This window comes from Lobosporangium transversale, assembly GCF_002105155.1.
Source record: "Lobosporangium transversale strain NRRL 3116 chromosome Unknown BCR41scaffold_76, whole genome shotgun sequence".
NCBI lineage: Eukaryota > Fungi > Mortierellomycota > Mortierellomycetes > Mortierellales > Mortierellaceae > Lobosporangium > Lobosporangium transversale.
The window spans coordinates 66,066-78,599 of record NW_019029054.1 but is presented as its reverse complement, the minus strand read 5'-3'; the positions used below and the strand labels follow the sequence as shown (position 1 = coordinate 78,599).

Sequence of the window (12,534 nt, the reverse complement as noted above, 5' to 3'; positions counted from 1 at the left end):
TGCTCAGGTCTGACAAAATGTGGAGAACTCTAGTAGGGAAATTTCAGCCCCTCCCAGCCTCGACAAATAATGAATCACAAAATGAACGAGATCTAGAGAAGAATTGGGATGAACGCGACACAACTGGAGTTGCTGGCATGCCGGATAACGCGGCATCTCATTCAGAAATAACACAGTAAGTTTCATCAGATACAGATAGGGTAGTGTCAGCGTTGAACAGCCTGATCATTTCAAAGTCCACAGCTGGAGAAAAAAAAAGCTATTAATGATCCGTCTTTTACTTCAATAGATTGCGCACAGCATTTTTTACTTGCATGGAAGCAGCGGAAGAAGAGGTTTTTTTTTTTTTTTTTTTTTTTTTTTTCCTTCCTTCCCAAGTGGCATTGATAACACACATCAACGACTAACAGGCAATTTGACTTGGTCCCTGATTACAATTATTTTGATATCCAACAGAGGCTTCAACTATTCCAGACAGCGCTGCAATTATTTGTTTCGATCTTTGGACGTCAGGTATCGGGACAGTTGGTCGCTGAAAGGTAACTTCTGCACAATACAATGGCAATCATAAACACAGACAGCCTTCGTTTTTCAAAAAAGAAAAAAAAAAGAAAAAAAAGACTAGATAAGAGTCCCTGAACCAAATCTGAGCAAGCGAAGCATCAACAGTATATTTGTCCAATATATATAAATAAGGTGGCATGAGGACAAGGAAAAGATGAATACAAGGCAACATTAAAAATCAACAGCTGAACGAAGCGCATACTTTTGTGAACAGGCGGAACGAAGGGAAGATAGGCACTGGTTGAAGCTATTTCTTATTAACGCTTGGAAATGTGCTATTCTTTGCTACTCTTCTCGTGAGTAGCATTCATGATGTTAAAGCCTTTGTTGCAATGGCAGCTACCCAACTAGTTCAAGCGCTTCGTTCAGTAGCAGAGCGTGACTTGACGGACGATAGAACGAGTGCTGGTATGTTTGATGGTCAAATACTTTTCTTACTGTATTGTTTCATATTTTATGAGTGCTAGGACTAATAAATAAATTGTTTCATAGAGTATATGAGAGTACTTCGTAAGACAGAGACATTTAATGCACTGAAAGCAATCGATATTTTATCGAAAGCACCGGTACGGACGAAGAACATAGTTAATGGGGACAATGAAAGAAGAACGTTTTATATTATAATAACCATAACAACAATGATAATGGTGACCATGATAATTCCAGCAATAAAATCTCATGTCCATCTATTTCTTCCATCTCATTAGGATAACTTGCTTTCAATCTTGGTTCAAAACAAGGTACACACTAACCTATTGGAGGTGTTTTTGGCATTTGTCAAGTTTCCCTCACAAGAATTTGACGCAACCATGAACCAGAATGTGGCATCTATTTTGGTTGTCTCTACTCTTACCAATGGACTCAAGAGGCTCTTATGGAGAAAACCTGTTATATCTGTTCTTATTGAAAGCGATGAACTCTACGGCCTGTTTGAAGCATTGGTCATCCAACGAAGTAGTAACCTTGGTGGAGACCCAGCAGAGCTATACATCTGGAAAGCTCGGTAATTACTTCTTATCTTATTTAGGTCGATGTTCACACAGGATTCACACAGGATTCAATTGAGTTTTGAGTACTTTCTAATCACAACAATTTTATTATGGGCTCTAGAGTCATGGATGTGGTAGACTATGTAGTGGAGACAACAGAGACCGATGTGATGCCATACCTGCATTCTAAGGACTGTGCTAAATTACTCACTGATGCATTGAAAGAATATCTTGTTGATGGAAGTATCGACTCTGTACATCGAGAAGAGGGTATTTTAATCTTGCGAATCATCGTTAAATTAATCAAGGTAAAGCTGACTCTACTGCAATTGGCGAACTCGACTGCCAAGCGTTTATATCATTCTAATTGAAGTTAATGTTGATCGAACTAGAAATCATCATTGATGTCAAGTGTACTATTGGATGACTTCAAAGAAAACAAGATATATGAGACCCTTGCGATGCTTCTTGTGTCTCCTCCATTTGATGAAGACATGCTCACATTCAAGGTTTGTGATAAAATCGTCAGTCTAATTGCCTTCTTGAAACTGCTCTCACCATTTTTTTTTTTTCTGCAACCATAGTATACTATTATATCTCTAATCGAAGAGCTGGCATTTATTGACAAAGAAGCATTGACACCACCCGATGAAGGCACACCATACCAACACCAAGGTTTTTTTTTTTTTTTTTTTTTCGGAAGGAGGAATAGGCGTTTGTATTGATGTATAAGTTTAATCAAATAATGATTCTTTAATGTTGGATTAGATTTCGTTTTTCCTGTAGTAGGCCCTGAACATGGTAAGTATAGAGCTTAATTTCTTTAATGAAAACCTTTCTGTCTTCATACTTCAGTCTAATCTGAGCCGGTGTTCCCTTTCTCTTACATGGAATGTTAGCTGGCGCTGTAGTGCGAAATATGGTAGCTTGCCAAGTCCTGTTGACGGCCCTCTTATACCCTGACATTTCCAACATGACTCTCTTACCTGCCGGTAATAAGGAGCATGCTGTACCTCCAACCCAATTTTCGCTCACAGTTTTTTCGACCCTTCTATCCATTATTCGAGATCATCCTATGAACTATTTCTTACTGGAGCGTCTCAACATACTCTCTTATGCTATCGAGCGTCTTGACACTTACCATTCAGAACTTCAGGTACGTTTGGAGATAGCAATGCTTCGTAGGATTAACGTTGATGTAGAGCTTTAACATTGTTCACCGACCTTTATCGATCTAGTCCTCCGTCATGGAACTGTTTACATATGTACTTAAGGATTTGAACTATGTCCCATTCAGAGACCTTGTTATCATGTCTATTCACTTCCAAGGGACATCATCACCAAGGACCACAGCTCTTGTGTGCAATACCGTTGCTAGTCTGCTGCAAACGACCTCTGGGTTCAAGGATGTCCTGCGTGAGGTGGGATTGATCGATGTGTTCTGTAATATGCTCGAAGAGCTTTCAGTAGTGCTTAGAGAGACGTTTGGAAATCCACAGTTCAACAATCGTATCTCAGTCATCGATTTTGGAAAGGCTTTTAAACCAGAAGCTAAGCCACGGAAATATGGGATTGAAGTAGTTCATCACTTCAATAGTATTATGGGTTGTCTGGTAGAGTTGCTCCGTGGGAGCAGAAGTAACATCACACTTTTTCAAACCACGTAAGGCGAGATAATTGGTATATTTCAAGGTGCGTGGTAACTTGAAGGGCTCATATTAGATGGTCAAAACTAATATAACTTTTTTATTTTTTTTTATTTCCTTCACATTTATAGATTTAAGGGCGATTTATTTTCGCTTCTGCATTACAACGAAACTAGAGATGGGATTCTGCGAGTTATTGCTGTGCTTGTGGTGGAGAGCTACCGGTTCTTCCTGGAGGACAAGGAAGCATCTCTACTCAAGTCTTCACCAAGGAATTCCTCTGGACCCTCAGCACAAAAAACACTGACTGCCCCTTATCAACTCACTCAATTATGCGAAATTCTGCAAAGTGTAAATCGCTATGACTTTAAAATGAAGCTGGCGATCCTCAATTCGCTCAACGAAGTGTTTTTGGAATGCCCAGAGCTTAAGGATGTCTTCAGAGAAGGTGGAGGGTACGTCTCAATTGTCTCCCTGTTGATCCGACTTGAAGATGCATATCCGGTGATCGAGAGATACGATAATCTCAATCTGCCGAAGAGGAAGCAGCGACGTGATCCTCAGACAAACGAGCGGATTCCAACGAAAGCTGACATGCTCGACCTTTTCACTATGGTGTTCTCTGTACTTTCAGAATCTATGCGCGACCATGCAGGAAATAGCAACTACTTTGAAGAGCACATTGGGTTCGGATCATTGGCAGATGCGCTCCAATTAACAGGTGTATTTGGTCCCAATGGCGATGCAGCCAGAATGCTCGGTATTTTATTCGCATTTGCTACCCAGAACGAATCCGTACTTCACATTTTCGACGACCCCTTAGAAATTGAGCAGACGCCAGAAGTGGTGGCGAAATGGCTCAATAGCCCCAAAAATTGCGTCCAAAACCCACACGTTGTCTTAGGCATTTGGAGAATATGCATGAGTCTACAAGATCAAGAACCACTTGCCTTTTGTGGGATGATGTCATTATTCGCTTTGTCATGTGCCAATAGAAGGAATCAGGTGTTGATGGGACAGACGGTTCTACTAGACGAGTTGCTGAAGACGTTGTTTGACGATCCTCCTTCAGCGGTTCGAATCAGCGGTAATACTTCCTTGGAAGAGGGAAGCGCCATGCGCGATATTATGTGCAGACTAGCGAAGCGACTGATTGAGATGGGCATGTCATCGGTTGGATTCCGGTATCTCATGGAGAAGTTTAGCGCCACCAAAGAAATCTCATTTGGAGAATGCTCAGGTTTGCTAGATATGCTCCTTCATGGCGTAACACATTCAAGATGGCCAAGTTTCGTGCAGTTCGATGGGCACAGTCGTCTAGATCTACGATCTCTTGGTTCCCACAGCTTCCCCCCAACTAATGGATACACTTTCTTAGGCTGGCTTTGCATTGAATCATTCGACGAAGAGCTCGCAATTCAAATCCTTGAAATTTCAGATGAAGATCAGCGATGCTACCTTAGTATCCAAATCGAGCCGGAGACCCACAGGCTTGTCGTGAGTGTTTCACATCACCATTCCGTGTCCTTTAACTTTTCTTTCGAGATTGGACGCTGGTATCATCTTGCTCTCGTTCATGCTAAGCCGAAGCTCACTATTCCCGGAGGATCTCTCTCTGTTTACATTGATGGTATCCTCGGCGATAAAATTAAATGTGGATATCTCTCATCACCCAGTGGAGAAGTCAAAGGCTATCTTGGTCGCAATCAAAAACCAAAATCGCCGCTCAAGAAGGAAGGTTCAACTCTTTCCTGGAACCTTGGACCATGTTACCTTGTCGCGGAGCCATTGGATGAGCAGATTATGGATGTTCTATATAATTTGAGCCCTCGTTACCATGGCAACTTTCAAGACTCGCTTGGGAAATTTCAGACATATGAGACATCAACTGCTTTGAACATCAATCTCGATGAGGCTCGACGTCGATCATTACCAAGCAGTCGCAGTCATGAGGAGCAAGCTGCATTAATGAATGCGATTCGTGGTACAATTGGAAATAGTATTCCTGAAGACAAGCTCATATTTGCATTTTCTGGCGGAAACTTGCTGAACTCGGCGGATACAAGGACTGTAGGGGCACTTGCAGGTATTCAACAAAGAGAGCAGTTTTATAGGATCCTCTTTAATTCTGCGATCCCTCGAATTCATCGTGGAATCAACCCATTGTCTGCCATTGGCATTTTGGTTGGCAACCCATTGGTCGCTGCTCCGCGTGGATTAGATGACTCGATTTGGAAGGTTGGTGGATGTGTTGTCGCCTTGAGGATTGTAGAAAGTGCCAAAGATACTGCCACATTAGAAAAGGCCGTACTTTTGCTGGACCAACTGATTCGATGCAGCTGGCGTAATTCAGAAGATATGGAGCGAATCTTTGGGTATGAAATTCTCGGATACATCCTCAAACAAAAGAGAGCACTCTTTTCAATCGACATGGTGAATACCCTTTTGAGTGTTGTTGGCATGGACCTGGAATATCCAGAGTAAGTGAAAATGATTGAGTATCAAATATCAACAATAACTGATTTTGGATGTATGAGTTCATTCCTTGACTTTTTATCTTGTATTTGTCTGAATAACTCTACCGACTAGTGATTCCGTTATTACAAATTCGTTTGCATTCAGGCACCTAATGTTGGACATGGATATCTGGAGAAAGACAGACATCAACATACAGCTCCTTCATCTTGAACAGTTTAAAATCTTTTTGCAGCACAGTCATAAGTCATCGTTGAACGTCAAACGTCTCAGCACAATGCGTAGGGCCATATTTGCTGCGAGTTTTTAACAAATGGATCCTGCATGTGTTTTCTGGCACTCTTCTAACAATCTTTCCTCGATATTCTGTAGATGTTGTCAAAAAGATGCTCGCACCCCTGCGGACTGGAAACTATCCTTCCATCCAACTCCCTAATTACGTGGATGCTATGAAAACTGTAGTTTTTAATCAGTTTTCGACGGAAACTGTTCGAAACTTGGCCACTTTCCTTGTCTCGACTCTAAAGCAAAGTGAGTGGTTGGGACATATTTAGTGATCCAATCATTTGAGCAACAAACACTCGAGTAACACGGTTTTAAAATTTATTGTATTTTAGCTAACTCCAACCGGTCGATGTCGATGTCATCGCAGAGACGTCCCGAGTTGGATCTGGAGAACACGAAGACTTCGTTAAATGTCGATATTATCATCGATCCAAAGGAAACGCCTGTTGGTTCCACCCTCAAGCACGCTATCATGGGCAATGCCATCATGGAGATGCTGGAGCACATTTTATGTGAACGAGGCAATGTGGATTATGTTCATAAGTTTGCCACTACGATCACCAATAAGTGGACTCTCCTATTCGTCGAAAACCCTGGCAACCCTTATGGCGCAGTCCTTGCTACGAGAATACTGGCGAGACTGTTGTACACGCAGGGATCTGCTTATATGGCTAAATTCAAAGCATCCTACGGGTTCTTGGTTTTGCAGTCGTATATTCCACAATTCTGGAACTTGGTGCCCATGATTCACGTTATGGTCTGCATCTTGCTTGGCGTTGATGTCTGCGAAGTCCCATTGCGTGCGTCTATGGATAATGAGACTCTTCACAACCTTTATGGTGATTCTATGGAGGCTTCCGGTAGAGTTGTGTGCACTGATGCCCTTCCCGCATTCATGACTATGCTTAAGAATGGAGTTGCAGCAGCTGTTACATCTACAAGCAACAAACTCAGCACAGGTCAGGACCGTGCTTCTAGGGTCGTAGAAACATATCAGGCGCTCATCGAGTTTTTTATTGAGATGCAAACCAGCTCAAGGGTTTTCCGAGAGATATTCACTCGGCAGGAATTCATTGATGAGATTGCGAGCATTCTATTCCCTTTCATCTGCCATAGTTCGAAAGCAATGGTTGTGGAAGCTGAACTCGATTATATTGCCTCTGAGCCTACAGTACCAGCGGGCGAGTCTTCTGCAACTAGCGTCGCTACAGCAGATGTAGATGTCAATTTACAAAGTATTCCCTCTAGCCGGAGCTCACAACATTCTTCAGCATCATCCTTCGTTACTTCTGAAGCGAAGACAGTTGAAACTGATTCTGCACTCGATTCGGATTCAACGCCCATGACAAGCGCACGCTCTGTTTCGCCTACTGCCACTGCTGCAGCCGTTACATTTCCAGCATCTGGAATGCATTCCACTGCTACATCTAGTTTTTCACTAACCGCTGCGCAGTCGGCCTCTTTACAAGTCTCACAGACGTTTTCAGAGAGCTCATTCAGAAGGACATCATCGTCTACAAGTATTGGCCGCGTCAAAGACGTGGATTTGAAGGCTGTACAGGAACCTATTGCTCTATCCCTGCTTAAGCTCTTTGTGGTCATTTGTATCGACTCTATACTGGATCCTTTGCAGCGCCCCTTAGCTGTGATTGATTTGGCATTGCAGTCGTGTCCACCTGCTTACAAAGGTTTGTTAGAGGGTCACTATTGTCTTACACTGTCTTTATTACTTCATAATGAAAATTGGTATTTAACTGTTGTCGATTGTGTACATTCTTGCAATAGATCACCAAATATACTTTCAAAGCTTCTTGCTAGGGCATGTTGTAATTGGTTTGGAGCAAAGCATTGAAGCACAACCAGAAGTGCTGGCTGATAGTCGTATAATGGCAAATTTGGATCAATTCTGCGAGCTGATTGTAGATTTAACGTATCAGGGCTGGTTTGTGGGGTCGTATCTAATTCAGTTTGACCTTATTGCCAATATCTTGGAAGCCATCTCCCATGATGTTTCACTGCCCATTCCAACTATCCATGCAGCACCCACCGCTCGACCCGATGCAATTCGAACGCATCTCACGTCATTATTGTATAGATTAGTTTGTTTTACGCTGGGACAGTGTCATATCGGAACGGAGATCCAAACAGCCAAACTTGAGGCGCTCTTAGACAAGTGTATTTACTTCCAGAAGATTCTATTAAGCAGCTGCGCCGGCGATGTCGAGTTCATGAAGTGCTTGATATTGCACCTCTTCATGTTTTTACCCGAAGCTGAACCTAAAACTAGAAACAACATAATGATTTTGATCAAACTCATCTTCTTAATGCGACCTGTAGAAGCCTCTGGGCTATTAAAGCTCAAGCCAACAAACCCAAGTGATGACGAAGACTCTGTCGATGAGGGCTATAGCGCACTGGTTGAAGCGGTAAGTTGGATAGCTTGTTGTCAATGAGATAATTGTCAAGTAGAATAGCGTCTAACAAACTTGAGTCTCAATAGAACTATCCGGATCTTGTGAAATGGCGCAATACACACACAGCGGAACTAGATACCATTTTTGCCGACTTCCGTAGATTGTGGGATGCCATGATGGCTGCGGAATCGAGAGCTAGCGAGGATTCTCAGCGTCAAAAGTATAACCGCAGGACTCAGAAGTTGAAGCGTCTTTTCCGTCGCCAACATTTAGAGCGCAACATTCTACAGCAATATAAACTCAAAACTGTAGCTTGGACGAAAAGTATTCAAGAGATGGAGGAAGTCAGATATGCTAAATCGCTGCAAGATTTGGATGACCATGTTCGATTTGTCAAGAACGAATGGAAGAACCTTGTTCGTGACGTATGCAGAAAGGGCGCAATTTGGGAGGATAAAGAATCTCCCGAGAGCCAGACTCCAATTCGTTGGAGATTAGATTTCACAGAGGCAAGGTCTAGAATGAGGCGGAAATTAAGGGTGAACGAGCGTAAGACTGATGAACCTTATCTTCCTAAGCAAGGCGGATCCTCGGCCTTAATAGAGGGTAAGACTTCAAGTATGAGCATCTCCAGTAATGTCAAATCTAGTCCGATACCTGTTGCAAAGAGCAGGATTGAAAAGCTTAAGGAGGCAGATGTAGCGTCTGTGTCTTCGTTCGATAAGAACTCGGATATGAAGAGTGACAACGACAATCTTGTCGGTAATACTACCCCGGATATGAGCTCAGTCAATGGACTCAATAACGTGATCGAAAACAATGAAGAGGTGGTTGCAGACAGGGATGGCGCAGAAAACACTGAAGCTGGTCAGACTCAAGAGGCTGCGGTGGATACTGCAGATGTAGATCAAGACAGAGATGCCGAGCCTGCGTTTGAAGAAGCAGCTAATCGCAAGATCCTAAGACTACTTGAGGCAGGGGATGTTGTGTACGAAGTCTATAACATGAGCAGAGTAACTGGTTTGGATGCTGTTGAGGGCTTGCTCTTGCTCTGCAAGCATAATATGTATCTCATTGACAACTACTTCCAAAAATTGGATGGCGAAGTCGTGGATATCAGTGAGGTCCCCGAATCTGAGCGAGATCAATACTTACAACTTTTGGCATCAAATACTCCTTTATCACAGTCTTTATCAGACTCATCCGAGGTTCGTCACCAATGCAGGAAGTGGCGGTTCGAAGACATCAAGGAGGTTCATCGTCGTCGATATTTGCTGCGAAATGTTGCACTTGAGTTGTTTTTTGTGGATGGACGTAACTACTTAATCAACCTCAACCTGCACCAGCGTGATCTTGTCTACAATCAGCTCGCCAGCCGAGTAGGATCGTTGGCAACTAACAACCTTCAAATGGGGGATCGTTCTGCCATGGTGGAACCCAATAGCAACCCCAATCAGAACCAGTCATCATTGGGATCTAAACTTGCTAATATTTTTGCGCCTCCTTCGATTGCCGATATTACAACCAGATGGGAAAGGCACGAGATTTCTAATTTTCAATACTTGATGCACCTTAATACCATGGCAGGACGCACTTATAACGATCTTACCCAATACCCAGTCTTCCCCTGGATCTTGGCAGACTACACAAGTGAAGAGCTCGATCTAACAAATCCAAAAACTTTCCGTGATTTGTCACGGCCCATGGGCGCTCAGACTCCAGACCGTGAAAAAGAGTTTAATGACCGCTATCATACTTGGGATGGAGGTGATGATCATACGCCGCCTTTCCATTATGGGACGCATTACTCATCTGCAATGATTGTATGTTCTTACTTGATTCGCCTCGAGCCGTTTACACAGGAATATCTGAAACTTCAAGGTGGACAGTTTGACCACGCGGACCGATTATTTCACTCAATTGGCAAATCTTGGATCTCCGCCTCACAGAAGACCATGTCTGATGTACGGGAGTTGATTCCAGAGTTCTTCTATCTGCCGGAGTTCTTGTTGAACACAAATGAGTTTAATTTCGGTAGTCTGCAAACGACGGGAGAGCAAATCGATCACGTCAAACTGCCGCCCTGGGCTAAAGATGATCCCAAGATCTTTATAGCAAAGCATCGTGAAGCACTTGAGTGTGATTATGTTTCTGCACACTTGCATGAATGGATTGACTTGATCTTTGGATACAAACAACAGGGGCCTGAGTCTGTTCGTGCTGTAAATGTATTCCATCACATGTCTTATGAAGGTGCAATTGACCTTGATACAATCGACGATCACATTCAGAAGTCAGCTACGATTGGAATCATTCATAATTTTGGCCAGACTCCTCGACAGCTATTCAAAAAGCCACATGGACCGCGTCTTCCTCCAAACCGAGATCCTCTGAGCCCGAATTACTACTCCATAGTGAACCATGCAGAGTATTTAACTCAGTCAGTGGTTCCAGTCAAAGGTACAGCCCATTTTATATTTCGTTAGTTCTTAACTGATAGTCTAAGGAAAAAAAAAACTAAGATGTGAATTCATATTTTAATAGATATTGGTTTGCCGGTGGGAGAGATCATTTATCAAGGTGACAAGGCTTTCGTTGGCCATTCACAACGTGCATATGAGCCTTATGCCTGTAGTAAATATGTTGAGTGGGGCTTTTCAGACAACTCTGTACGCTTATACTTGACAGAGACGAATAAGACTCTTGGAATATTTGAAAACCTGCATTTGGAGGCCATTACCTGTGTGAAATGGGCGGATGATCGCACCATAGTCACAACCTCTCGGGACACTGTCGTCTGCATCTGGAGAATCGTTCATTCCCGCTCTTACGAGCTCAAGTTGATGAAATGTTTGCGGGGCCATCGTGAGACAGTTCACACAGTGGCAGTCTCGGTGGCATATTCGATTATTGTATCTGGGTCTGAAGACAAATCATGCATTGTTTGGGATTTAAATCGACTTGAATACGTCCGGCAGTTGGGCAAGCATGAAGATGGGGTCCGTGTAGTGGCTATTAATGACGCTACAGGAGATATTGCTACGTGTTCAGGGCCAGTGTTGAGACTGTGGACAGTCAACGGCGATCTGATTCTTCAAAAATACGCCACTCAGATAGGAGACCCTATCCTGGACTGTGTGTTTTATGCAGGAAGGACTGGTGAGTGGGTGCCTCGGGATATAATTTTTACGAGCCACCGGCGTGGCACGATCAAAATTTGGGAGAAGGCTGTGATGGACGCTGACCATCAGAGAAGCTCATACCAGTCAGCAGTAGGAGGTATTTCTGAGAAGATCACCGGGGATAATGAAAAATCCCTTTCTGGGGGCACAGTTATGAACCCGCCTTTATCAAACACAGAGTCTAATGTCCTGAATACAAGTGCTACGTTGCAATCCTCAAATGCGCCCGAAGAGTCCGCTGCAAACAGCACTGAAACTTCCTTTGCTGCTGGTGAAAACGTGAGCATGGGATTTGTACCGACATTGCCTAATACTTTGGCTGGGGAGGAGTCCGCATCACCCACCGGGTCTAGATCCAGGCAATCATCACATACAACAACAGGTAGCACCATTGGAATAACTTCTCAGTCACATAGAGGGCAACGCACTGCAAAATGGACATTGCGACTACGACAGGCATATGTTTACGAGGATCGCCTGAGAGTTGATAATGGCGTTGTTCCCAACATTGTATCACTATATGTTTCAAGGTATGATCCTGTACCATGCAACTTTTGTGTTGCAACAAGCCAAATTTTTTTTTTTTTTTTTTTTTTTTCGCTTTCTTACGCCTTCATTTCCTCTTCTAGTACTAGGCGTGCTCTCTATAGTGGCGATTCACTTGGGCGTATTTTCGTATGGGTATTACCAGACGGAAGTGGTTGCACACATTGGATGCAACCAGGACGTGATAGTGTCTGTGTGAATTGTCAGACTCGTTTCCCATTGCTTGAACGCAAGTTCAACTGCAAGACATGCGGTGGGATATTTTGTGGAACCTGTACATTTGTTCCCCTCTCAGGCTTTGCAGAGAAGCAAGCACGCTTCTGTTTTAAATGTTCTGGTGGCAAACTGAAGGAATTGATGGGTTGAAAAAGGAATTAGATTTGTCAATAAAAATGTGTATCTGTTTCATGTCCATTCATTTTATTCTTTCGAG

At 43.1% G+C, this 12,534-nt stretch overlaps 1 protein-coding gene across 1 annotated transcript; it reads left to right on the top strand.

The window, feature by feature from the left end:
- Positions 1-3: 3 nt before the first annotated feature.
- Positions 4-12,501, top strand: BCR41DRAFT_329552 (hypothetical protein). The gene is made up of 20 exons (XM_022021730.1): positions 4-175; positions 290-335; positions 457-539; positions 869-972; positions 1,057-1,130; positions 1,272-1,567; positions 1,675-1,861; positions 1,946-2,062; positions 2,138-2,228; positions 2,322-2,354; positions 2,453-2,709; positions 2,792-3,216; positions 3,331-5,679; positions 5,789-5,955; positions 6,047-6,205; positions 6,292-7,647; positions 7,745-8,385; positions 8,460-10,833; positions 10,918-12,085; positions 12,185-12,501. Exons 1-20 carry the CDS (start codon positions 18-20, stop codon positions 12,465-12,467), a joined length of 10,368 nt encoding a protein of 3,455 aa, XP_021875557.1. The 5' UTR covers positions 4-17; the 3' UTR covers positions 12,468-12,501.
- The last annotated feature ends 33 nt before the right edge of the window (positions 12,502-12,534 follow it).

What these genes read in the sequence shown, in the direction of transcription:
- BCR41DRAFT_329552 (XM_022021730.1), top strand. Translation starts at nt 18, where the DNA reads ATGTGGAGAACTCTAGTAGGGAAATTTCAGCCCCTCCCAGCCTCGACA. An exon ending in CTATACATCTGGAAAGCTCG is followed by an intron (nt 1,568 to 1,674) that starts GTAATTACTTCT and finishes TATGGGCTCTAG; the next exon opens with AGTCATGGATGTGGTAGACT. An exon ending in ATCACACTTTTTCAAACCAC is followed by an intron (nt 3,217 to 3,330) that starts GTAAGGCGAGAT and finishes TCACATTTATAG; the next exon opens with ATTTAAGGGCGATTTATTTT.